The sequence below is a fragment of the Siphateles boraxobius genome, unplaced genomic scaffold (assembly GCF_051911475.1).
Source record: "Siphateles boraxobius isolate OS27281-9 unplaced genomic scaffold, OSU_SipBor_1 16, whole genome shotgun sequence".
Classification (NCBI taxonomy): Eukaryota; Metazoa; Chordata; class Actinopteri; order Cypriniformes; family Leuciscidae; genus Siphateles; species Siphateles boraxobius.
In genome coordinates this window covers 4283964-4311469 of record NW_027508766.1, presented here as the reverse complement: position 1 = coordinate 4311469, position 27506 = coordinate 4283964, and the positions used below count along the sequence as shown (strand labels likewise).

Sequence of the window (27506 nt, the reverse complement as noted above, 5' to 3'; positions counted from 1 at the left end):
ACCCTCTCCCAACCCTAGACCGGGAGAGCTTGTAACATGAAGAAGAATTAGAAATAATAACGATCACATTTGTATTGTACAAAGCATATACCACAGTGTCGTGTGTGTGCCAATTTAAGCACATGAAACAGCCAAACACATGACAAATGTCTAAGTTTCATTTTATACTTACCACTGGACACCAACCAATAATTAACTACAAATAAACTGCAGTCTGCTTTTAGTAGTGCATGTCAAGGTTGTTTTGCCATACACAAATAGACAAGTGTTTTCACAAAGTGTGTCCCTTCAGTGGAACTAAAGTAGGGAAAACAGCCACAGACCATTTTTCTTCCTTGACTAACTTGTTATATAAATTTGGTCAAGTAGCGTTATACTGCCATTCCCCCCAAACTCATCCATGTGAGAGTATGATGGTAAACCATGATTCGTCATTCCAGAGTTCAGTGACAGTGAGCTTTTCACCAACCAGCACATACTTGGCATTGCCTATCGGTGGCTGCAGCACACACCCATGGAAACCCATTTTACAAAGCACCCAATGAATAATTCTGGTTCTGATTTGCATTTACAGGGGCTGTTTTGAACTTCAGTGTTAAAAGCAGGGTCTGTGGTAATGCATCAGGGGCTACATGCGTCATTCAGTGCTCAGAAATCCTTTTCTTTGTGCTTATGTGTGGCCCAGCACTGTCTGACTCAGCTGTGCTTAGCTTAGAAGGATGTATAAAAATGTGTGACTGATACTAGAGAAAAATTACAAGTCACAATGAAGTGAAGTGGCAGTTTTGTTTTTAGGAATTTTTTAACATTGGTTAAATCAGGCTCTGCTGTAGAACATCTGGCTTTAGTTACAGCTCGCTCTCTCTCTCTCAAGCGGTGCTCTCAGCCTAGACACTTATTATTTTTATATTTATTTATAAAATTATTTAGTTGGAAAAATATGCATTGATTGGACAAGGATAGCTAATTTAGCTTACGGGGGAAGGTGTGATGATGAAAATTTAAGAAATGCAGTATATTTACAGTGTATTTTTAGGCCCAACTCTATCTCTTTTAAAGGGCATCAAACAATAGTTACCGTATAAGAATTAGTTCAGCTGAATCATATTAGCTGGTTATAATTTTAAATGAATGGATCACAGATTGCTATGTACAGAGGACAAAATAAAATAAAAAAAATCTTAGTAGGAAACAAATCCTCATCCTATGTCTCCTCGCCCACTAGTACTCTTCCTCTTCTCTGCTCTTCCTCTCAGACTGTTTCCATCTATAGTTGGAATCAACATTCAGTGCACCTGTGTCACCTGTGCACCGAAAATCGGCTTATATTTTGTACAGTTGGTTTGATCACATCATTAGAAACAAGTGTGAACAATTTTGAGGTGTTGTGTGTTAACAATGACAACTGTGTTTTAGTTGTGTTGAACTTTTGCCGGTTGTGTTTAGTGTTTTGCGACACAAATTAATCACAGTGCGATGTGTTTTAATGAGTGAGAATGTGTTTAGAGTTTTGCAAAAAGACTGCATGATATTTGCAAATAGAGTCTAACTGCCTAAACGTGTTTAATGTTTTGCAGAAAGAGTGATTTATTTAACAAATTGGTTAGGCTAGTGAGAATTTAGTTCAGAGAATGGGGTTTAGTGTCCTCGCAATTGTGAAAAACTAATGTTATTTTACCCAACATGTTTTTTCCCCCTCACTTTATGCAAAATAACTGAACTATTCAGAGATGTATGTGGTTTTCCACAATAAAGAGCGGAACTTTCCAGTGGCAGAGAACTGAATACGTCACACTAGACACTATTTATTTCTGCCTGTTATGGTAATTCTGTCATAAATTATAGTTATTTTCCAGCTTTCTAAAATACAGAGGATTACATAGACTGCAGATAACGAGAAGCAATAGTATTAAAAGGGCTGACTGAATCTGTTTATTCTTCTAGAATGATGGAGGTGTTTTGTCTAAAGAGAAATGTTTTTTGTTTCTAAAATGTTTTTTTTCTGCCCCTCTTGAGTTGATGGTAGATTTACACTCTTAAATTAAAATATTTGAGTTGGTGGATAGGTTCTGCTGTTTGATATAATTTCTGCGGTAAATGAAAAATGTGAAAAATCCCAGGAATTCCAAACTTTTTTCTTGGCCCTGTGAAGAATCTGGACTTACCAAACCACCCCCTCATTTTAAGTAGGCCTAACTGATTTTAAACAGAAGCTGTAACTGCACTGTCACATGGACAGCAAAAAATAAAATCATTATTTTCAATACTTTTAAATCTAATCCTGACACACAGTGATGTACTACATTTTTTTTTTAGTTCCATAAGTCCTCTTTTTTTATTGCAATAACAAAAACAATAGGGGAATACTGAGTCATACAAAACACTTGAATCTATAAAAAATTAAGATCACAATTCTGCATTTTGTATCAAAAAAACAAATCATACATCTAATACATCAGTTATCCTTTTCAACGGCTGAGATGTCTTAACAGCTTTACGATTGTTGGGTATTGAAGTCAGAGAGTCATAAAAAACCTGTCAGTGGAAAATAGTCTACCATTTGGTGCAGTTAACATACATTTTGCTTTATGTATATGATATTTCCAAAATAAAATACATTTTTGGGTTTTATTATCCATTTAAACCGATATCACAATCCATAAACAAGACCATTATATCAGTTATTGTGATAACTTTGTAAAACACCTCAAAAATAAGCAGAAAGTTTGGACCAAAATAATTTGGTATGATTACAACTAAAGTTTCCTCTTTACAAAAACAGCATATTAGAGAAAAATATGATAAATACTGATAAAATCATTACATGGGTATCTGTTTATTATTTTAAAACGAGTTTCGTTGACTTTATTAGGAATTACATATTTATTACTGTCTGACCACAGATTCTGTGAAAAAGGGTTCAAAATCCTGACTGCATTTCACCAATGCCCTAGGTGAAAGACTTTTTTCTTTAGTTAAGATTTTTCTTATAAAAATATTATAATTTTTTTCTCCCTGATAGAAAGGCCCCCAACAGTGAGAGCTGGATGTAATACACTATTAGTCCTCTCCTTTTGTAATACTTTTCCCAATAAAAATGTCTTTGAACAGATGTAACATTTTACACCATTAGTGGTTTACAATATAGTTGCGTAACATTGGGCTCCAGGAGCTCAAAACTAGAAATTCAGATGTAAAGTTCTTGATCTACATTGTCCAATAAACTTATTTCTTAAAAAAAATATATTTGGAGAAAGTCATATACATCTCGGACGATATGAGGATGATGAGAGTACATTATGAGATAATTAATTTTTTTGGGTGGAGTATCCCTTTAAACGGACAATTCCGGCCAAAAATGAACCTAGGGCTAATTAACTCATGGGTACCGAGTCGACCGTTCTATGGGATGCGTTTTCATAATAATCAAATGTACCCAGTTTTAATATTATTTTTAGTTTAACCACAGATTAGCTTATAACGCTAGTGTATGGGGCATCGAATAAGTACAAATAAAAATCGCTAGTTAATACCACTAACAAGGCTCAAAATAGCCCCACACTAACACGGAAGCATAATGAAGCATTGAGAACTTTGTAAGTGTACAGACAGTTTAATAAGAAGATATATAAAGACAGTAACAGTTACACTCCTATCTTATCCCTGATTGGTGGAATTGGTAGTGTTACAACTAGCCCCGTGTTACAACTGTACCTGGTCTCCCCTACTGCTAACTATAGGCTAATATTGGTCAGCTTATATCTATAGTAGCCTAGTGGCCATGACATCTGACTGAAGAAAACGTTACTTTAATTCAAAGGGGGATGGGGGGGGGGGTATACAAAAATATCTTAAATTGAGTAAGCGTGAGTGGGACTGTCTAAGATATTTAGCCAATTACCTCTGTTTAGTGACCAAAAACTGTTGAATTTGTGATCGTGGGCCCGCATAAAAATAACAGTCTGTGTGAGGACACTGTGCGACTTTGGCACCCGAATGAACGAGGATAATAAGTAAAGAGTTAAATAGAATAATCAAATGTGTCGAGAAACTATTATAAAAATGAGCAATAACCAATTGGCATTCTAACCTAAATTCGAGGTTGTGATAAAATTAGTCAGATAAAAGTTTAATTTGGAATTAAATTACTTTGCCACGTTGAAAAGACAGTAGGCCTAACTCGCAGTAAACCTTCACCCGCTTATCGGAAACTGTCGTTGGACCGATTGGGACGGCCTAACAATTGCAAGGAATGTATGTTAATGTATGTATGTTAATAATATTTCATTATATTACACTAGATGCTTTACCAATGCCTGAATCTTTTTACATGGCTCTTAATTGTGAGATACATATTTTAACCTGTCAGCCTCTGAAATCTAGGCTCAGGATTGCTGGTAAAGGGTTTGGGACTGCGTGTGTGTAACTGTACTTGTGCAGTCAACAGTTATCATCATGTTATCATCATGATGTCATTTTCCTGCAGCTTTAGAGTGCTAAGTCACATGCCATTTATGGCTCAGGCGACTGTCCCAAAAAAATCGGTATTGATTTGATTTAATCAGAAAATAAACTGCCCCAAAAAATTCAAAATACAAAATATAGTTTATTATTTTGTAAGATTCATATTAGCAAAAACGTACACTTGAAAAAGTAACCTAAAATGTGCTGTTGATCTGACCCAGTCCTAAATTTAAATGAGAAATTGTAATTCTGCATTAAAAAAACAAAAAACAAAAAAAACATGAAGAATGAATAAACAAACATACACAAGTGTAAAAGTGTGTTGGTGATTTGGGAAATGGTCTTGAAAAGGTGCCCATGATTAGAGTCAGCACAGTAGCAGTCGGCAATTTGTGTCCGTCCAAAATCACATTGTTAGACACTGACGACCAAATGAGAAGAATGTGCTGAGTCATTCGTCCACCTTCTCTGCATCCCTCTTTCATTGAGTCATTACACTCCCTCACCTCAATCCAGCATGCTCACAGTAGGCCATCAGTCCACAGTCATTCATTTACTCCCATCATTCATACCAATATGAAGCGCATATTTATGGCCACACACATACACAGAAACAGATACACGCTTCTTTCTATCTGTTACAGAACTCCCCCTGTTTCGTTTCGTGCAGTAGACTTCCGCAATGTTTTGTGTCTCCACAGCAGTAGAGCCAGAATCAGAAGAACTACGAGTCCCACCACACCTCCAATAATGCCCAGCTTCAGCGCAAGTCCAGAGTCTGAATGTTGGGGTTCAAATGTGGCACACGATTGCCCGTTCTCTGTGCTGATGCCGGCTATATTCACCGCTTTTACACACACGAGCGCACCAGCTGCCACATCCCGCAATACTACTGCCCTTTTCCTCTCCTGCACCTTTATCTCCTTATCGATAACTTTATCCTTGCCTTTCACCAAGACAATGTAGTGGGTGATAATGGAGGTCGGAGCACACCAGTGCACCAGGACCCCTTTGTCATCCTGTTGAGTTAGATGTGAGAGGCGCGGTGGACTAGGGGGATTGTCTCGAGGGCTCAACCCCGGGCAGAGGCATGGTGTGACTGCTGCAAGCTCCTTGCAGGTTTGCTGCTGCTCCACACACATGTCATAGTCGCATGGATGGAATTCTGGGACTTCGGAGGTAGACGAGCTGGTAGGCTCAGTGGTATTTTCTTCGTAATCACTGTAATCATTCAGGGGGGAACGGGGTCGAGTGTCATTCTGAGATGACGATGATGACGACAGGTCGAGAAAGTTGATGAGGAGAAGAATGACAGGATGTAGACACACCAACATGATATCTGGTGGGAAAAAAAAATGAGTTATGAATGGAGCCAACTGATTCCTTGGGTGAATGATCATCAATCGATTATCTTGAACTGATTTCATTAACAATTATTGACCTTTAGTATGACCTTAAGAACTACAGTTCTGGAATGTGCAGTAATATATTTTCAGATTGCATTAGTTTTTTGGAATGTAATAAAAGTTTGTTACTGAATAAAACGTAGCTCCAGATCAGTGGTCAACTTACATGACTAATTTCTTTGGGTGAATGTTTCAATTATCTTTAACTGATTACATTAACCACTCTTGACTTAAGAGTTTAGTATAAAATATCAGATTGTGTCAGATTTAATGTTATAAGTTTTGTTGTTTCATAAAATATTACTATATTACGATAGCCTATTAAAGATTAAATAAAGAAACACTTCTCATTTGTCATTCAGTTGTATTTCAAAATGATTAGCCAATTGCTAATTTCCCATCATATTAACATTTATGCCCTTAGCAGACACTTTAATCAAAAGTAACTTAAAATGCATTTAAGCTATACATTTTTTTCAATCATGCATCAAACCTGGCTGTCGATTACTTTTGACTCTTTTGTAACTCCCATTATTTCCAAGAGTGATCTTCTTAAGAAAGAAGAATCACTACAATACTGGCTGAGGAATGAATACGAAGTAAACAACCAATGGCACTTCAGAACCTGCTTCATATTTCTCATGTGACACTTTACATCTCCAGGGCAGATTATCTCTTGAAAACGGTTTACATTTAGCAGAGTGAATACAAACAATCCAGCCATCCAGATCACTCTATTGCAAAACAAACCAGTTAGCAAACTGTTGCACACACAACAGTGTGTGAGTGTGTGTACCATGTAGTGTCATCTGCCCTTGGTTAAGATATCGATTAACATTCTTTTGCATGGGTAAACCTAACTAAACCAGACAGAGATCATATTAAAAAAACTCTGACGAGTTTTAGAGAGAAGAATACCAGACAGCCATGTGATAAAGGAATTCAGAGCTTCAAGGTATTTTGATAAGTAAAAGGCTTTTGTATTGCGCCTGTATGTTGATTGCTGTCTCTCAGTTACTTTTGTATCAAAACTGAAGTCGCAAGGTAAAAGTATTGAAAAAAAAGAGTTCAAACAAAGATATGAACATTAATTTCTTACCTATTTAATAAGGGAGTCCAAAAAGTACGGTCTTACAATCTTAAACTTTTTGGTATCCTCTTTCCTTTGCTCTTAATCGCTTGCTACAGCAACTCTCTCTCTCTCTCTCCCCCCTACAATCACCTCCTTTTTCTTTCTAACCCCATCCCCCTCTCTCCCTCATCGCTCCACCTTTTCTCAGTTATTAGGCTTTCTGGCAGAGTGAATGTGTGTGGAATATGAGCACATACCTCTAATGAATCACAGCGATTACAGCTACATGTGCAGGTCAGAAACCTGACATGACACACACATCCGCACACTCATTCAGAGCATCAGAATTAATCTGAATCTTGTTGAGCAATTGCTATACCTGAACTGATTGACATTCCATTAATAAAAAGAGATAATATTTCATACACAACTGTACTTCAAATTATGCTGAAACAGGTTATTACTATCCTAGCAGCAGAAATCATGTTTTTATGGTAAACAACTACTTACATTGAACACAGCTCAGTCGTAGCCCCTCTGTGGCATGCTGGTATGATGGTGAACAAGAGGCTCTTTATTTCAGAGATTTGGAGACAGCGTGTGCTTCAAGCTTCAGTGGAATACTAATTCAAATGAAAATCTCAGTTTGTATTAACCAGAAATGTGGATTTGGTGTTCCACTAAAAAGATTTACTGCATCCTGGAGGCAGGTGTGTCTGCGTCTTTGTGTGTGTGTGTGTGTGTGTGTAGAGAAGGAAGTCTGTTTTTTCATACTTAATGACAGTAAGAGTCAGAGTTCACGTCATTTATAAACTTACGCAGAGTCACACACTTCCGTACACCCGCCTTACCACTTACACGCATATGCACACTTAGAAACACTGTCATATGGCACTGTGGTCAAGGTTATTTTGTCATAATATACTTTTTTGCTTTGAGTCATTGTCTCAATTGAATAAAAGGTTCAGTGGACAGACTGACTTCAGACAGGCAGTCCTAAAAACATTAATGATTCACAGGTTCACCGTCAATAAATACTACGTTTAATTTATAATGTCATGTTACAGCTGTTTGCAAAAAAATTTTTTTGAAAAAAAATGTTTTGTTGTTGTTGACACTGACGAAGGCAAAGAGCCGAAACATTTGTCAATTTTATCTCCTGTCAATAAAAGATTTTTTAGAGTTTTAACTTTTTTCAAATTTTGTTTGTTGTTGTTGAAATAACATCCACCCAAGATGTTTTAACCTTAAATCTTTTTAAAAATTTTCACACAATAATGAAATGATTTATGGGTTTTTTTCTACTCTTTTACTGGTAACACTTTACAATAAAGTTCCATTTGTTAACACTATAAACTACATTAGTTAACATGAACTATCAATGAATAATATGTGTTACCCAGTTGATATTTATAATAACAAAAAAGAACATTTTGGATTTGAATTATATATTTTAATACTTTAAGAGTGAAATTCAGGGTGTAGGTCGGACAAGAGTACATGAATAAAATAAATAAACAAAAGACTTTTGAAAAGTAGCAAATATTAAGTTTCCAAGACCGTTTTAAAATGACCCTTATAACAAAAAGAAAAGGTTACATGTTAGTGAATAGTTAACATGCTAGTTTTAATTAGCTATTTTTTTTAATTTGAAGAAATGCCCATATGCTGTGAGCGAGACAAAAGCATTTCTACAACATTTACATTTAAATAGAGCACTTTATTGTTGAATGTACGATTTAACAGAATATCAACAGATCGTCTGCTGTCAGGATTATTTGCAGTTCTAGAGGAAGTGTGTTCTGAAACACCGGATGGATGATATACTGACACACAATCCCCACTAGAGTTTTAAGGTATTAGATGTGACATATCCATTTTGTATTCTTTTAGGGAGAATTTTCCTCTTTTTCAAGGGTCAAGCTAGAGTTAGGAAACTGAGAGATCTTTTCTGTCATGACTCTAAGCCTCGTACCAGTATGAAGTACTTTTAAAAACATCTGATGGTGCAACAGTTTGTTTACAAAGCCTACTTACGTACGGGAATCAGGAGGGCTCAACTCAAGCTCTAATTTCAACCTCAACATGTTAAGGTGAAGCTCCCCCAGAACTGTAACATGTCCTTTTCTTCTCTGTACTCTCTGAAAATCGAGACTCACACATGCACAACAAGACACAGCCAAGCAACTACAGCATATCCTTTTCTGATCTCTAGCTGGCACATTGCACATTATGAAGCTCATATATACCAATATAAAATACAAAATGTCATTCGATTTTTGTACATGAAAGTGCTGTGAAATGCATTCACAGATCAGTCTTTATAAATACTTATACTGATACATGTTTCTTCAGAGAGAATCGATCATATGGGAATATTTTTCTGTGGGAAAGCTGAACATACGGGCATCTAGGGACGGAGGGAGTAAACAGAGGGGGGAAAACATGTAAAAATACTCTAATACTTTTATTTGTTCATGCATAACTAAAGATGTTATGCACAAAAGTGCAAGTCTTTTTATTTTCAATTTCAAGGCCTGTGTTTTTTTTTTAAATGGCTTATTTTTGAATGACTCATGAGTACATTTAATTGCGCAGTTATAATAATTGTCGTTTTTTGTGTGGTCTGTTCAAGCAGGCTATATGTCGACATGCATAAATGAATATTGCGCACAACAAGCGAGGCCAATTCTAATAATGCTTAAATGCTGCAGTCTGGATGAAGACAAGTTATAATGCAGATGCACCCACAGGTACGATTCCAATCGAAATAAAGCGTTTAAAATCACATTTTAAAGAACAAATGATAGATTCAGTCTGACTTCAGACACATTTTAAGTATATGAAAACATACCATTTCTAGTTTTATTCTTTGCAATCCTTCTACCTTTTCACGTTAGGGAACTTTTAGAAGAACAACACGTTTTTACCGTCCCATTTTACTTCCTTCCCCCCATTGTCATTCTCCTGTCTTTATATTTCTCTCCATTTTCTCTATATCCAATGTGTCACACAAATCTGTCATGTTCCTCAACCTCTCTCTCTCTCTCTCTGTGTCTGTTTCTCTCCATCACATCTGGTGGTGATTAACTGGTGTGCTGAAAGCAGCTGCAGAAGGGAGCAGCTGCAAAGAAAAACAAGCGCGCATGTCATGCATACATCAGACCTAGGGTGTGTTTAGTGGGGAAATGAAATAAGCATGTATTTCAGGGTGTAGTTGTTGTGTGCATTTGTGTGAGTGTGTGTTTTATCAGAGTTTGTGTATTTGAACTTTATTATGTCTGATTCATCAAAATGGATGTAACTTGGGGCAGCGGGTTTAGTTTGGGCGTGTTTATTAAATGCACTGTTGTTTAACAGTTTATGGTTTGTCTTGTTTGGTTTATAAAGTACATCCTGTCCCCATTACGCAGCAGTTAATAGTATTAAACTGGAACGGAGCTGTGTCATCAGGGGTCTGAAACGATTTAATTGCACATTCTACCCACTACATTCTATTCTTCACTTCTACAGCATACTTTACTTCCTGTATAGAACACAGCAGTTGTGTTCCAAAAGTTAAAATCCCATTCATTTTCTTTATAAGGCAATAATCCTTTAAAGCCTATATGCTTTGGCTGAAGCCATCAGCAATAAACTGAAATATAGCATTATGTAGCATCATATGCCCTCAAAATCTTTACTCAAATCAACTTCTCTTTCCTCTTACAGCGTCATCTTTTCTCTGATGACAGGTTTATTGGCATGAGGGCGGGACAACCTGCCACTCACATGAGATCACAGCAATAGCAAACCACAACGATCCAACCATCCAACCAATTCCCGATGGACAAAATCATCACCTATATTTTTTTCTTGTTTGAGAAGCCGTTTCAATTGGATTTATGTCACAATAGGGAAGAAAAGTCTACAGCAACTTCAGTTTCAGGCTGACTTTAAAATCAGGAATCCTGGTGGAAAACTACATAATCTATGATTCTGCAAAGAAATCTTCACCATTCAGAGAATAGAGTGCATTAAGGCCTGCCAACTTTTCCAGCCGTGTTGGTTCCAGAAGATTTTTTTCCATAAATGTTTCCCATAGGTTTTGTTAAAAAAAACTTTGTTGAAGAGTTATAAACCATGAACTAAGCCAATCAGCTACAAGGTGAAATTACAAACTTTTATTTGTTATACAAAACTGTATACCTAACAGCTTTAGTGATGAAAAGAATTACAATCCCATTAATCATTGCGAATGAAAATTAAATTAAAAAACAAGGGTGAAATATAAAACTATCATTTAAAGTTGCTGATTATATCTAAACTATCACCAAAAGAAATCAGTAGTTCCCAGCCACTCCCATGAAGCACTTCGAATGACGTAATAGTCTCCCTAAACCAGTGCTCGAAGTGGGGCGGTACTCACCGGTACGCAGTACCGGCACTTCTACATTTGTATCTGCACTTTTTCTTGCGTACCGCTACTTCTCGCATGTAGCCGGTACTCGACCACTGACAGAAAAAGCGCCAGTGTCACGCCCGTTGATATACTTCGTTTGCAGTGCGTATGCAGTGCGTATTTTTTCCGCACCCATGTTAACAGGTTCGAGCTTTCACACTGCACGCGCATGCGGTCCGTCAATGCGCTCCTGGTGCTGTGCGTATACAGCAGTGCAGAGATCGTTCCGAGTCTATTTTTGCTGTGCTGCACGCGGTGAATTAAAGTGACAGCTCATGGTTCGAGGTCAAAACACAGATTGACATGAAAATATAATAATCTCACATAAATGCATTTAATTAAATAAAATGTAGTAATCTAAATGTATTTTTGGACTTGCAGGCTTGGAGGAGTTCCGTTTTCGCACGCATGTGCACACACGCATGACTTGTTTTAATACATTTATGTTGTTAATAAATAACAATAAGTTTTGTTATAAGTTTTGTTTTTCACTGCAGAAATCTCAAATCTCATGATTTGCCAATGCAAGAGAGAACCGGCACCTTTCTTTTCCCACTTCAAGCACTGCCCTAAACTCTCAAAATATTTAAATATTTATACATGTGCATATTTTGCAATAAATGTAAAATATATTGTTACAATATATATACACACACACACACACACACACTATATATATATATATATATATATAAACTGTTTATATGTCACGGGTCGGTGACTGTAATAAACACAATGAAAACTGAATAAAAAACAGAACATACACATGACAGAACACCCCCCTCCCGGAAGGCGAGTCCTCACGCTGTAATAAGTCCATAGGGAGGGTTGCCGCTCAGGAGGTGGACGAGGGGCTGGAGGAGTGGGTGGCAAGGTGGCTTAGATGGGACAAGATGTCTCCTGGGCAGTACCAACAGGTCAGGGAGCCAAGGATTCACAGGGACGGGCATCTCAGTGACGACCTCCGTGGCTTGTCTGGGAGAGTGGGCGGCTCTGAACCTGAAGCAACTTTCATGTCTCTTGTAACCATGGACTTCTGCTCTCGTTTCAAATGCAACTGCCGCCATTTTACTTCTCTGTTATCGATTGCAGTGCAAAGACCTCAGAAAACTTCAGGCTTAATATTACTTTTTTTAATGTTGCAATGTTCTTCTTGTTGCTAGGCTGATCGCTGTTTTGTAATGCAGCTTCACGTCAGAGTCCTGATCACCGTGTTTGTGGTTAATTTCGAGACAATGATTGGCTAACTGTCTATACATTCCTATACATGGCCCAACCAAATTGCCGGATATTTTGTTCATTACACTACATATTTGTTTTAACTCAGAGGATGTGGTTGTGAAACACACTGCATTGGTAGTTCAGTGAATTGAGCAATAAAATTCCTGAAATTTATCAGCATAGGAGCTGTAATCTGATCAAATTGCAAGCATGTCCAGACTCTATTAAAGGGCCTGGCAGACAGTCATGGAGCGTGTGTCCATAAAGTTACTGCGATTTTCTGCTCTTAGTAGACATTTTGTACCTTTAAAATATCCTGCAAGTTTCATTGCTTAAAGAGATAGCTCACCCAAAAAAGAAAATTAGCCCATGATTTACTTACCCTGAAGAAGCCATCCTAGGTGTATATGACATTCTTCTTTTTATACTAATACAATCGAAGTTATATAAAAAATGGCCTGGCTCTTCCAAGCTTTATGATGGGAGTGAATGGGCACTATAAGTCCATACAAGTGCATCATAAAGGTGTCCCAAACTGATCCGAGGGGTTAATAAAGGCCTCCTGAAGCAAAGCTGGTGCGTTGGTGTGAGAAAAATATCCATATTTAAAACTTTATTGACTAAAATAAGTAGCTTCCGGCAGACGGCTGTACACATTGATTTACGCCACAAGAGTAACCCTTGAACTTGACGCATAACGTAATGACGAACGCAGTTACCCAGCCCTGTTTGTTTGAACCGCAAGAGGTGTCACCTACATCCTACACTGTAAAAACTAAAGGTGCCTCAAATATCCTGTCGGATACTCAAGGAACTTAAAAATGTAATTGAAGTGCCTCAAAGCTCTTTCTCCTATAGTAGGGTTCCTGGAGGATCACTGACAATCTTTGAGGTTCTTGCTGGAACTGATGGGATCCTTTAAGCACTTTGTATTCAGTTCAGAGGTTCTGGAGTCACCTTTTCACTACCATGAGACCTCGAAGTGCTTTGGGGGAAACTAGAGGAACTTGAATGCTATAAAAGGGTTATTGTAAGATCTTTTAACATTTAAGTGGTTCCTGGAAGATCTCTTATGTTAAAGCCAGCATCTGGAGGAACCCAATGGTTCTGTGAGGCCAGAATAAGATTATTATCCTATTATTGTTATAGTCTACTTAAGTTTAAAATAATAATAATAATAATATATTTCATAATTTATACTTCTGATTCAGTATACTTACATTTATTTAGTATAGACCTATTTTATTGATTAATTTAAAACTTAACTACCATAAATAGTAAGTAGCCTAATAATAATAATAATGATATGAAGAAGAAGCAGGAGGAGACGAAGAATAAGAAGAAGCAGGTGGAGAAGAAGAAAAACAAGAAGCAAGAGGAGAAGCCGCAGGAGAACAGTTTTATTCTGTCTCGAAACTGCCTCTGCTGTCATCAGTGACCCTCGCGCGCAACACAGCTCAGCTGATCGTCATCGGATTTGAAAGTAACGGCTCCTTTCACCAAAGCTTCAGCTGTTTGTTCGGCTCTCCGTTACAAGGTTTGTAAACTCGCCAAAGAAATATAAATACAGAGTCTACTCACTATATATTCAAACACATACAAACTAATTTTATTTTATTTTTCTTTATCGTTTTTACAGTGTTTACCACTCGTTTATTGCACAGTATGTGGTATGAAGGTTTTTAGTCGCGAATCTCGCGATGCTAACTAATCTAATGAACTAGCTAACGTTAAAGTCCCCGTGAACCGGAAGTTGCAAACGACTTTTCTCCAGTGTTGTGACGTATTTCCGAGAGAAACGGAATACTAAATGAGGCAAAATAGTGTGCGTGGCTTTTTTTCCAACTAGCACCTGATTGGATCTAGAAAAGTAGGTGTTTCTTTCAAACACACAGGCAGCCTGTGTACTGTCAGTTGGAGGGGCGTGGTTACGGATGTTAAGCAGACACCCAAACCGTCAAACCTACGTCATCAGGGAAGGTCCTCCAATGCAGAGGGGAGGGGAAATTTCAGATTTTGATTAAAGATTACGAAGCCAAAAAATGTTTTTGTGTGGATTGACTTGCATGGATGAATTGTTCACCACAAAACGATCAATTTAGGCAAACAAAGTAAGTATGGTCAATTTTGAATTCATGGGGACTTTAAAGATCAAATGGAAATCATTGACTTATTGTCTTAGATTGTTTTAGTCATTCACTTCAATGTATTATGTACAAATGTGTCTTCAAATTGCTGATATAACTAATTGATAGCTGATTCCTGCTGTCATTGGCTTTTGTTATGAATAACACAAGTGGATAGGCCTAGCTATAGTTAACGTTAGTTTGGTCTGTTTTTGTTTATTTACTACAGGTAATTTACCCTGATTCTTTAAAATACCATTTTCAAGACCTTTATTGACTAATAAATATTATGTTGTGAATGGATATAATAAGCTTTGTTCTTTTGTTTCCCCAGAACAACCACTGCATTTCTAAAATCATCTGAACATTTCAGAGGCAACATTGAATTACAGTAAGTTACCTGTACCACATGCAAGTACTTTATTACTATGAACTCTTCTGTGTGAATTTGTTTTGTTTGACAGTGTACTTGTGTATTTTAATCAGTTATTCTCTGAAAATATTCCTTGATGCTCTCAAATCTCATTCATGTTACTCAGAAAACTTTTCTGGGACATTTTTGGAGCTTAACAGAACATTTAACCATTTTTACATAAATTGTTGCATTGAATTGAACTAGACAAGTGTACATAAGAATGTTTTCATTAATGATTTACACAATTTTGTTCTGCTTGTCTCATGCAGTGAAATTGAATGATGACTGGGATCATTATGCCCGAGATCTGCGTTTGGGTTCCACAGACAGAAAGTCAAACAGGTTAGTAATGTCACAAGGCTAAGGAAATTATTTTAAGTTCACAACTATCACTTTAATAACTTTGCTAATAGTAATTTTGGTTCTTTGCAGGGACCTCTGTAAGCTGAAATACAAGTTTGAACAAGAATAAAAAATCCTCCTGTAGACCTGAAAATCATTGAAGTGCCTGGACCATCCACCAGAAAAGAGGAAAAACAAATGGAAAATTAAGCTGCTGCACCTTTTTGACTTTTTTTTAGTCGTGAAGTACCTCACATGTCCCTTGTGAAGATTTTATTATTGATTGCATTTTATGTTGCAGCGAGTAAAGGTGCGGTCACATTTGTGAAATTCGTGAAATTACACGGGCAAAAAAGTCCATTGACCATTGTCAGCAGTGTAGCGACGTAATGTATGAAGCACAGCTCACACAGGAGTCACTTTCCAGCAGCTTTCTGTTGGTCTAATCCAGCCAATTCCAGTGACCAACTTGGTCCCATAGTGACATTTTTGACCACACATAAAATTGCTGATTGTGTGGATTCTTATTGAAATGACTGGAATTCACCAGTGAAAATTCAATGAACAACAGATAATTATACTGCACCTTAACTATCTATCTTGTTTCTAGTGAGAATACTCAACAACCATTTATGAGTCCTGTTGATTCAAGTCACACATTTAAGCTTTTCAAAAGCCCTATGGCTTTTCATTACAGTCTCCAGTCTCACGGCATCACAGACTTCAATATTTTACGATTCAAAATAGCTTAATAACTAACCATCTGAGATTTCGGTATAGAGATAAAAGTTAGGATTATAATTTTCAGGAATTTTACAGCACAATGAGTGTATATTAGCACCGTTTGATGTTTGTTTTTGGCATCTGATAGAGCTTTTGGATTTGGAAACAGTGACATCAGACTTAACAAGCTTAACACAACTTAACTTTAGTAAAGATGCACTTTTTTAATATTTTTTCTACATGCAACATATGTGTTTCCATGCATTTTGTTGAGATGTCTTTTCTTGTATAGCCTATTGTATATACACGGTTGATTATTCATGTTGCTTATGTATTATACTATTTGTTTGTGTATTCTATTCATTGATATTCATCTATTACTAGCTTCTTTTCCCAAGTGTATGGAAGTGTATGTATTAAAATGGATCTAAAATATGTAATAAACAATTCTTATTTTGTATTTGGTTCAGTTTGTATATTATAATAATAGAATGGTATAAAAATGAATGGTAACCATAGTAACAACATTAAATAATAATGAATAAATACAAATTGGTTCCTGGAGGCACCCAAAACGGTTCTACACAGTGCCTAATATAGGAGTTCCTCAGGAAACCTGGGTGGTTCCTCAGAGAACCGCCCCTTTTAAAAGGGTTCCTAGAGGATCTACAGACGGTTCCGCCGGTGTGGCAAAGTGAAGAACCCCAAAAGGTTCCTCCAGGCACCTTTTCTTTTTACAGTGTACCTCATACATCGTCCAGTGTTACTCTTTTGGCGTAAGTCAACTTGCGTACGGCCGTCTGCCGAAGCTAGTTATTTTAGTCTATAAAGTTTTAAATATGGATATTTTTCTTACACCAACGCATCACTTCGCTTCTAATGGCCTTTATTAACCCCTCGGAGCCGTTTGGGACACTTTTATGATGAACATGATTAACTTGTGTGGACTCTCATTATTTAGCTTGGAAGAGCCAGGATATTTTTTTAATATAGCTCCAATTGTGGCTTGAGTAAATCATGGGCTAATTTTCATTTTTGGGTTAACCATCACTTTAAAACACCCTTCTCATTATAAACAAAGCATTTATTTAATCAAGCTCCAGAAATGGCTCATTTTCATATTGAAGGATATGTGACATCACACAGGCAAATAAATTTGCACATGCCTGCCTCTAGAGCAAGACATCGGCGATTAGTTATACATAACACCAGAGGCCTAGCCCACTTACAATCAGTCACTTAAAGGGTTCGTTCATCCAAAAATGTAAATTCTATCAATAATTACTCACCCTAATTTCGATCCAGACCCGTAAGACTTTAGTTCATCTCCTGAACACATATGAAGATATTTTAATGAAATCTGAGAGATTTCTGTCCCTCCATTGACAGCTATGCAACTAGCACTTTGACGCTTCAAAAAGTTTATAAAGAGATCGTAAAATGAATCCACATGAATCAAATGGCTTGGTCCAAATTCTCTGAAAAGACACGATCGTTTCATACACTGAGCAGATTTAATTTAGGCAATAGGGTTTGAAATTAACTTTTTCACTCACTGGTCAATTTGGCTACAAAATGTTTAAGTTACTGACCATTCAGAACTTCTACTAGCCCTTCTAGCCAAAAAGAAAGAAAGAAACCAGATTAATTACATCACAGCTTGTATATATATATATAAATTCCTGTTTAATCCTTATCATCAAAAATATATTTAGGTGGAAAGATCAATACAGTACAAAGAACATGAAAAAATTTTGGATGATGGAAAATAACAATTCAAATTTATTTGTATAGTGCTTTTCACAATACACATCATTTCAAAGCAGCTTTAAAGAAAATGCATGAGACCACATAATTTAGAGTGATCTGTTATCAGAGGTCACTGTCTGCATTTCAGAAATGGACATATACAAATCACAGCTAAAAATGTATAAATTTAAACAATGTAATAATTTAAGGCAGAAACAATGAGCCAATTAAAGTAATGGATACTTGTTGAACAAGTGTGACGTATTTTGTTGCGTAGTGACGTGCATGTTCAAGTAAGCCAGAGTTGTGCAGATTCTGCGCAATACGCTGTATTTAATATCTCATGACGACTCATAAATTGAGTATTTGCGCTTAATCTGCGCAGATATGGCTTACACGAACTTCCCCAGCAAAATGAGTAAACATAAGTAACACGCCAAATTGGCTAGTGATTTGACAGCGTTGCCCGCTACAGTTGATCTTTAATCTCACAGTTGATTGTTAATTTCAAACCCTGCCCATAAACATTCATCAACTTACACATCAGTTGTGGTAAACGGAAGCTAAAGCATGTTCGCTTGGCATGCAAGAACCAATGAGGTTCATTCTCGTGTTACGCAGCACATTTGAGCTTCCTGCAAGAACCAATGAGGTTTGTTTTCACGCATCATGCAAGTACAGTTGAGCTTTTGTTTATGTTATCTGATCAATGTTTATATGTAAATAAAAGCCTAAATTAAATCTGTTCTTCATATAAAATGATCGAGTCTCTTTAAAAATTTGAACTAAATTGCTTAATTCATGGATAATTTTGATGATCTCTTTGTGAACTTTTTGCGGAGTCAAAGTGGTAGTTGCGTAGCTGTCAATGGGGGCACACAAATCGCTCAGAATTCATTTAGAAATATCTTCATTTGTGTTTCTAAAATGAACGAAAGTCTTGCAGGTTTGAAACAACATGAGAGACAGAATTTTAATTTTTGGGTGAACTATCCTTTAAACGGCTGACTTTTTCCTATACTAGATGTGAGAGCTGTGTCACGTCAAAAGCAGATAGAACTCATTATAATCACTGACGCCGTCAACTGGATACATTATACCGATGCCTATTCAGATTCTGACAAATGGAAAAGTGAAATAATATTCGCTTTTATGCGTCCAGTTTAAACAGCTTGTTTGTGACTCTCTACCAACCTCAACCCAGCATCAGAAACAAGTGAATGGCTTATTTTAACAGTGTTCCGGATCACGTCTGATGATTATATGTTTGTTCGGAGCATTTTGTTTTCTAAAAGAGGCACAGTGCATGGAGAGTTTGCAAATAAACTTTTGTTAAATGAGGATGCAGCCAACTGTATAGGATTTGACAGCAGCTGCATCAAAACCGTAAGTAAATTATTGTATAATGCTTTGTCTGTAAATGGCAGTTCTATATGGAAAATGTTTTCAAAACACTCACGTGCAATAACGAGTGGGCGTTGATATGTTGTTGCAATGATGTTATACTCCATTATCATAACAGTGGCTGTTTACAGGCAAAAATCTGTCTGAATCAAATCATTTTTAATGCAAAAAAAAAAAAAAGAATTCGATATAGAAACAAAGGTTCACAGCACAGTTGTTTTTGGAGGAACACACATTACATTGTCAACAAGAAGTCTCAAGAGTCTCATTCACAGTCTTTTCTGATCAAATTATAGTCAAAGGAGACAAATGCAGAGACAGTGAGTGAAAGGAAACCACTGAAGATTATACAGAATACTAGATAAGACAACCCAAATCTATGCATTCTAACAGCTGCTGTTTGACTGAAACAGGTTTCCTTACACACCACCAAACACAAGCTGTACTGAACAGAAATGATCTAATGTTCTTATCACTGCACGGAGTCTTAAGGGAATATGGGCCAGGAGAGGCTAATTATAAAAAATAGACAAGCGCAGTGGTTTGACTGGAGTGATAATCAGAGTCAAGTTATTTCAGTCTGTTAGCGTATGCAAACATATGCTGGCACAGACACACACACAGCTCACAGAACGAGTTCTGTCAATCTGAATCGGTTCACTTTATTCACCGACAGAGTAAGAAAAAAATAGACCTGAAGGAAGAGGTGCCTATTCAATGTTATAGTTATAGCTAGAGCAATTATGGATGGCTCCTTTTAAGCAGGACGGCACAAAATAATTTGAGTAGTATGCAACTGAACTCAGCACACATGTTTCAGGGGTTATAATATGGAGGTAGTTTTGTTTCTTTATTATTCAATCAAAAAATATATTTTCAATTAAAAAAACCTTCACTTCAATAAAAGAAAAACTTTTAAATCAAAGAAAAAAAAGTATTTGAATCCAAAAATATTTTTGAGACTCAAAAAAATACATTTGAACACTGCTTTTCTTTGATTGAAAATGTTTTCTTTGATAGAAGTCCGTTTTGCTTTGTTTAAAGCAACCTTTTTAATTGAAGTAACATTGTTTTTTGATTGGACCATATAATAGGTAGGACATTTGTGTCTTTATTATTCAATCAAAAAAGAAGTTGCTTCAAACAAACATACAACAGAATCAATAAAAAAGTCACTTCAATGAAAAGATAAACATTTTCAAATATAGAAAATCGTTTTTGAATGCAAATAAAATATTTGAGACTCCAAAATTGCATTTGAACACTTTTTTTTTTATTGAAAATATTCTCTTTGATTGAAGTAATCTTTTTTGTGTTTGGGCCATACATGGGTAGGAAATTTGTGTCTTAATCATTCAATTCCCAAAAAGTTGTTTCAATCAAAAAAAATATTTTCAATCAAAGAAAAAACTGTTCAAATGCACCAAAGAAATTACCCCGTGAATAAAAAAAGTATTGAAGAGAATGTGTTTTTTCGTTTTTTTTTTTATTTTTTATTTGAAGTGAAAAAAAATTAGAAGTTCAAATTGTTTTGATTGAATCATTTTTTTTTAAGTGAAAAAAGTTTTGAACTTCAGATTTTTTCGTTTGAATCACTTTTTTTTTGAAGTGCAAAAAGTTTTGAAGTTCACATTTTTTTGATTGAATCATTTTGACACAAACGTTCCGCAGTGGGTGGGTGCTTCTCTATTGGTAAGACATGTGTCTACTACACCAACGACATCTTTCTGACAAAGAAGTCATGTTCGCCACTCGCCAGCAAGCTTTTTGCCAGCAAGTGGAGGAAGCAGCCGTGAAGTTCATTTTCCTGAAGCTACAGGTCTATCTCTGTGAGCCTTGCAGCGGCCAAGTACAGGGGATTATTTTCAGAATTGAATAATCTGTTCCATATTTTGTATTTAGCTGTCTATTGCTGAAAATGACAATAAATACACAATCATACATCAAGTTAAACAATCTGTTATTTATTTCTTTATCTATGTGTGTGCATTAATTCTATCTATCAATCTATCTATCCATCCATAAATACGTATCCATAAACTGATATCAGTTTGTCTAATGAGTGCACACTGCACACATTAGCTCAAAAAGAGTAGATCGACTTTCCACGGTTGCCGTAGTTCCCCTGTAATGAGAGCGCAGCTGTTGCTAGTTAGCAACATGCACGTGCAATATTTGCCACTTGAGTGACAACGGGGACGCAGGGTGGGAGCATGCAGCTTGACGTAACAACAGCATAGATAGCAGTCTATATCCCGCTCTCAAAATAAAAGCATCTACTAAACAGACAGCGCTGTGGGCATTTGTCTGTTCTTTGAGCACTAATGACGTTACTTAGTAGAACATAACACAGCACTAGCACATAGCAAGCTGCATCGGCGAACGTTATCAACTAGCCGTTCGCGCACTTTGCTATCCTGTCTGAATATATTTAGATATCTAACCTAACACCATCACAAAAATTCCTCAACGTGAAGTTCCACTCCCTCCACTTGCTGGCAAAAAGCTTGCTGGCGAGTGGCGAACATGACTTCTTTGTCAGAAAGATGTCGTTGGTGTAGACACTTGTCAATCAAACATGTCTGAACAATAGAGAAGCACCCACCCACTGCGGAACGTTTGTGTCAAAATGATTCAATCAAAAAAAATTTAACTTCAAAACTTTTTGCATTTAAAAAAAAAAAGTGATTCAAACGAAAGAATCTGAAGTTCAAAACTTTTTTCACTTAAAAAAAAAAAAAGATTCAATCAAAACAATTTGAACTTCTAATTTTTTTCACTTCAAAAAAAAAAAAAAAAACAACAACGAAAAAACACATTCTCTTCAATACTTTTTTTGGGGTAATTTTTTTTTGTTGCATTTGAACAGTTTTTTCTTTGATTGAAAATATTTTTTTTGATTGAAACAACTTTTTTGGAATTGAATGATTAAGACACAAATGTCCTACCCATGTATGGCCCAAACACAAAAAAAGATTACTTCAATCAAAGAGAATATTTTCAATAAAAAAAAAGTGTTCAAATGCAATTTTTGGAGTCCCAAATATTTTATTTGCATTCAAAAACGATTTTCTATATTTGAAAATGTTTATCTTTTCATTGAAGTGACTTTTTTATTGATTCTGTTGTTTGTTTGTTTGAAGCAACTTCTTTTTTGATTGAATAATAAAGACACAAATGTCCTACCTATTATATGGTCCAATCAAAAAACAATGTTACTTCAATTAAAAAGGTTGCTTTAAACAAAACAAAACGGACTTCTATCAAAGAAAACATTTTCAATCAAAGAAAAGCAGTGTTCAAATGTATTTTTTTGAGTCTCAAATATATTTTTGGATTCAAATACTTTTTTTCTTTGATTGAAAAGTTTTTCTTTTATTAAAGTGAAGGTTTTTTAATTGAAAATATATTTTTTTTATTGAATAATAAAGAAACAAAACTACCTCCATATTAAAACCCCTAGAGGTCTGTGAAGGTGCCGCAGGTTCCGTTGACAGGGGAAACAGCTTCCCTTCGCCAGAAATACGCTAGTTTGCTGCTGGATGCATGTCAAATAATTAAACTTACTAATTAAGACATTAAGCTTGGAAATAATTAACTTAACGTGTGGTCTCTTGCTTTAGATTGGGAACTCATCTCATTATGCGGTGTGGACATTAATTTTAACACACCAATTTTAATGCCAAGACAGTTTCCAGAGTTGCTTTCTTGTGCCTCCTGCTGTCCTTCTGACTACCAACACGTAGTTCCATGTTTGGTCACCTGATGGCGTTTAGTTATTAGGTGAGGAGGTTGGTTATTATGCTCTCTGCTTAATTAGATATTAGCACTGCTAAATATCATCATCCCACTTGCAAACACATTAAAGACCGATACCCAGGGGAAAGACAGGACTTCTGGGAAAATAGGACTAATGCACACATCTAATGCCAGATTTCTCAAGCATTCATATTTTATTAATCATATTTTTATAGTGCCTTTCCAAATCCCAAGGACGCTTTACAGGTTTATAGGGTAGGGGAAGTATATATAGAGTATATGGAGTGTGTAGCTTTTCATGTCTTAAACAAACAGGATGACAATGTCGAGATTCATTAGGCCTGGGCTGTTTACACCTGGCCATTTCATTCGTTTTTTTACTGATCGGATAGCTATCTGATTTGTTAAAAAAGTTCCATTTACACTTGCCCACATAAATGTGTCTCCGCAAAACGGGTATAAATCCGATCTTCAATTCCCGCGCTATATCCAAATTGTAATGAGTTGACGTCAGCGACGTTGACATTACTTTTAATGAAGATGAATGTGTTTTGAGCGTCTGTAAAGAGATACAATGCGTTGCTTTAGCGCCGTCATATCTGGCTATAATATAGCCTATATATAGCATTCTCTCACACGTTTATTATTTAAAGGACAAGTTCGGTATTTTACACTTTGTTTTAAGATTATTTCTGATGAAATACAACGGTTAAGATTGAAATTTGGACAAATGCTGGTGTCCCGATAATTTTCGGTTTTTGTGTTAGCACCCCCCCAACGCCCAAACGGGGTGGGGGGTTATGGTGCTGCTACCCCAGAAACCGAAAATTCTCGGGCCAGCAGCATGTGTCCAAATTTCAATCTTAACCATTCTATTTCATCAGAAACGATCTTAAAACAGGGCTTTAAGTGTAAAATACAGAACTTGTCCTTTAACATTTTGGGAGAATTTTTTTTGTAAAATAAATTGAAATATGTGTTTTCAACAACCAGATGCATTTACACTTCTCCAGTTTCGTCTGGAAGCGTCTCAGACCATGTAGGCTATATGAGCAGCACCCTAGGCCTACATTAAAGGCGGAAGTCGCTTGACATATGGCTTCTATAATTGCAGAAACATTTGGTGGCTTTTTTTCAAATGGTTATAATTTGTTACTCATTGTCATGGATCACAAGATGTTACAGGACATAACAATATAACATTTTCTGTTGTGTCGTATATAGCTGAAAATTATGATTTCTTGTCCAAGATGTATTTGTGTCATCAAAATATTTTATTTTACTTTCTTTTGGTAATGTTTCATTTATTTTATTTATAAAAGCCCTAAATAGTCGTTTCCCTAATTCTACAACATTCAATTGTTAAAAAAAAAAGATCTTCAAAAAATTTATGTCCATGAATCTTGCGTCAATTCTACTACTAGCCTATACTTTGCCTTTAAATTGGTGGAATTATCTCCCACAACTATGTAAGATACAGGAAATTATGTCACTTTCCCTCACTCATAAGATCTGAAGCACGTAAAGGTTTGTGTGCTCTCTCTGAGAAAATATTTTTATCTAAAAAGTTCTTACACCAATAGTTATTTTGTAAAACGTCAAAATTGTTACACCAATATCAAAAGCAAAACATAATTTATCTCTGATCACAGTAGATTGTTTTAAAGTCTCCTAATCATCATTTCATGTGCTCTTAGCATTTATGCTAGCAAGTTTAAAATTGTCAATTCTGTTACCATCAAACTCAGTTACCAAGGTAGAGTAACAATGCTGACAGAATGAAACAGAATTGGCAGTAACAGAGATGACAAACAAGAAAGAGATGTTTTTTCATCAAAAGAAAAAAAAAGAAAAAAAGGAAGTAACTTAATTATTAAAATTTAATACGTTTTCAATAAGATATTGAAAAGAATTTCTGTTAGTTTTTTTCCTTAACTTTTTGAATTGCAAAATGTGTCTCCTATTATAGAATCACTCATATATTCATATTGGGCAAAGAAAATGAACAGTGATATTAAATTCAGTCAAGATGGAGTCAGCAAAACCATGGGCCTGAGTCAATAAAAAAAAAAAATTCTAACTATGTGACCTTGATGAGAGTGCACACTTACTGTACTGTATGCAGGATGTCCCAGGGAAGGCCTTCTCATTACAGCACAGCAGAGAGGGATGGAAGCAACTAGAGAATTAACAACAGCAATATGAAGCAGTCAGTTTACCAGCAGGTTATGAATCTATAAAATAAAAAGTAGTCCGATCAAAATATACGCCTTCCCTACAAATTTTCTAAAACCTCGAGATGAGATAGACATTTATAAAACAGATCACTCTAAATTGTAATCTAGACATGCATTTTCTGTAAAGCTGCTTTGAAACAATATGTATTGTGAAAACCGCTATACAAATAAATGTAAATTGAATTGATCTCTTTCAGGTTTTCCCAAAAATCTGCCTCTTTCTCTTTGAACTCATTCTCCACTAAATTTGTGAAATGCATTTGCAAGAGGAAAGAGACAAAAGCAGCTTCTTTTTTTTGTTGTTGATACTTTCCTTTCTGTATTGTAGTCATGGTAACGCATGAGTTGAAAGATTGTGCAGGAAAGTCAGTGAGAGTTCATTGATGCTCTCTTATCAATGGACACATGCATTGGTTCTGCGCCTTACCCTCATTGTTAAAAATCCCAATTAGTCACTCTATTGGGAGACACGCCCACCTCTGGGAACTCTCTTCACCTGAGGATAATTACCAATCAACCTCACTAGTGTGTCTCTCTTTGTGCTGACTGTTTGCTCCTCTGCTTGCTGCATGTGTTTGCTGCGTCTATGACTTTGTACGTTTATTTAAATCCTTTGTATTGATATTAATTTGATAACTGTTGATTTTAGTTTGGTTAAAGATTTTCTTTATGGTTATGTGAATGTATAATTATTATTATGATTTGTATCAGTAAAGTTAACTTTGTTTGATTGTAGACATCAGCAATATGCAGCAATTGTAAAGCTATATAAAGGAAATGGGATAATGAAGAAAGAAAGCAAATGGCAATAAATCAATTGAGAATTAACTCCTGGACTCATTCCTGTGTTCTAATCGACACACCATTCTGGTAGCACTCATCCTTAACCAGCCACATATCGAATTATATACATGGCCTTTCGAGCCGGAGAGGCTGCTGGAATGGAGTCAGAAGATAACCCTGTGAAGCTGAAGGGTTCAACTGGGCATGTGAGGCCTCCTGTGTGGCATCAGGATTATGAAATGGTACATCCCCACTCTTCTGTTACAAATGTTCGAGGTCAATTACAAGGAGGAGTAAATCCAGAAACCCTGCTACCACCTGGAAACACTGATGTGAAGTTTATGACCGAGGAGGTCAAACAGAGATGGGCAGTAGAGAGAGATCCATCAGGGGACTTTAGGACATCCCTTGTGCAGGAGCTAGGAGAATGTCTGCGTCAACATTCGGGAAAGAGACAAAGCCTGCCTCCCCCCTCACTTTCAAGGTTGAGTAGACAAAGCACTCTTCCATCTCCACCGGCCTCTATGATTCCCACACCCTCTGCCCGATCTAGTAGAGAACCACCGGACATGCATGCAGGTCTAAACATTCATGCACGTCCTGAGCCACTAGTTCCTTGTCAGAGGAACTCAACTTTAAGACACCCAATGAATGTGAATCCGATTCCATATTACCTGAATCAGCCACGAGGTGTTAATTAAGACTTATCTCAAATCTACGATTTTGGTCATCCAGGAATTCATCCTAGTAACCCTCAGTTAGCGAGGAGTGATGCCCTCCAATATAGTCAAATGCCAGGGAATGCTTTCTACTTTCCAGGCCCTTTATGCCTTCCATGGATGCCGCCGCCAATGTCAATTTACCCAGCTTATGTCCAAAACGGTGTTCAGGCCTCCGTATTTCCCTTATCTTTTCCCTGATCTACCTGTCCATCCAGAGTATGGAGCTCCAATAGCTGCCGCACATCAATCTCCTCGGGCTCCCCCCTGGCCTGTACCAGCCTCACCGATTAGAGTGACAGCTCCTGCTTCCAACCCGATAGTCATGCATGCTTGTAGTTCTCACCATTTGCCTCTGGGCCCAGCACTAGTTTATCCTGATAGGCACCTAGAAGAGTATGAGCATCCTAGAAATGTTCAGTGCCATTCTGTTGCTGATATGATTCTCACAGTCTCTGCGTCCCAGTTTCATGAAGCACCTACTGATCGGGTGCATTCTTCCCGTAGGGTTTATTCTACGACAGCTGCTCACTCCTGTCTTCCAGCCCAGTCATCAGTTCCTGTGTCTTAAACGTCAGTGCCCCATGCTCAGCTCGAAAGGTCAGCATACGAGAGGCCTTCATTTCCGTTTTTTAGGAGAGAAGA

At 36.6% G+C, this 27506-nt stretch overlaps 1 protein-coding gene and 1 long non-coding RNA gene across 4 annotated transcripts; one reads left to right on the top strand and one right to left on the bottom strand.

Annotated features, from left to right (window-relative positions):
• Positions 1-2304: 2304 nt before the first annotated feature.
• On the bottom strand, positions 2305-10061 carry LOC143739073 (leucine-rich repeat neuronal protein 4). Of its 3 annotated transcripts, none has more exons than XM_077231189.1 (4): positions 9797-10061; positions 8980-9083; positions 7453-7514; positions 2305-5803 (listed from the first exon to the last, which is right to left on the bottom strand). In XM_077231189.1, exons 1-4 carry the CDS (start codon positions 9797-9799, stop codon positions 5103-5105), a joined length of 870 nt encoding a protein of 289 aa, XP_077087304.1. In that variant the 5' UTR covers positions 9800-10061; the 3' UTR covers positions 2305-5102. The 3 variants fall into 3 exon arrangements, with proteins under 3 accessions (XP_077087304.1, XP_077087305.1, XP_077087302.1); XM_077231190.1 differs by having other exon boundaries at positions 9873-10057; XM_077231187.1 differs by having other exon boundaries at positions 8980-10057.
• A 4002-nt stretch (positions 10062-14063) lies between these two features.
• Positions 14064-16668, top strand: LOC143738929 (uncharacterized). Its single transcript, XR_013204087.1, has 4 exons — positions 14064-14141; positions 15065-15121; positions 15415-15487; positions 15578-16668. It is a non-coding gene; the product is annotated as an uncharacterized LOC143738929 (long non-coding RNA).
• Positions 16669-27506: the final 10838 nt, after the last annotated feature.

Coding starts and splice junctions, on each gene's coding strand:
- LOC143739073 (XM_077231187.1), bottom strand. CDS start 9,185: ATGAGCTTCATAATGTGCAATGTGCCAGCTAGAGATCAGAAAAGGATA. Junction 7,515..8,979: donor AGCCCTCCTGATTCCCGTAC/GTAAGTAGGCTT, acceptor TCTGAAATAAAG/AGCCTCTTGTTCACCATCAT. Junction 5,804..7,452: donor ACGACTGAGCTGTGTTCAAT/GTAAGTAGTTGT, acceptor TTTTCCCACCAG/ATATCATGTTGGTGTGTCTA.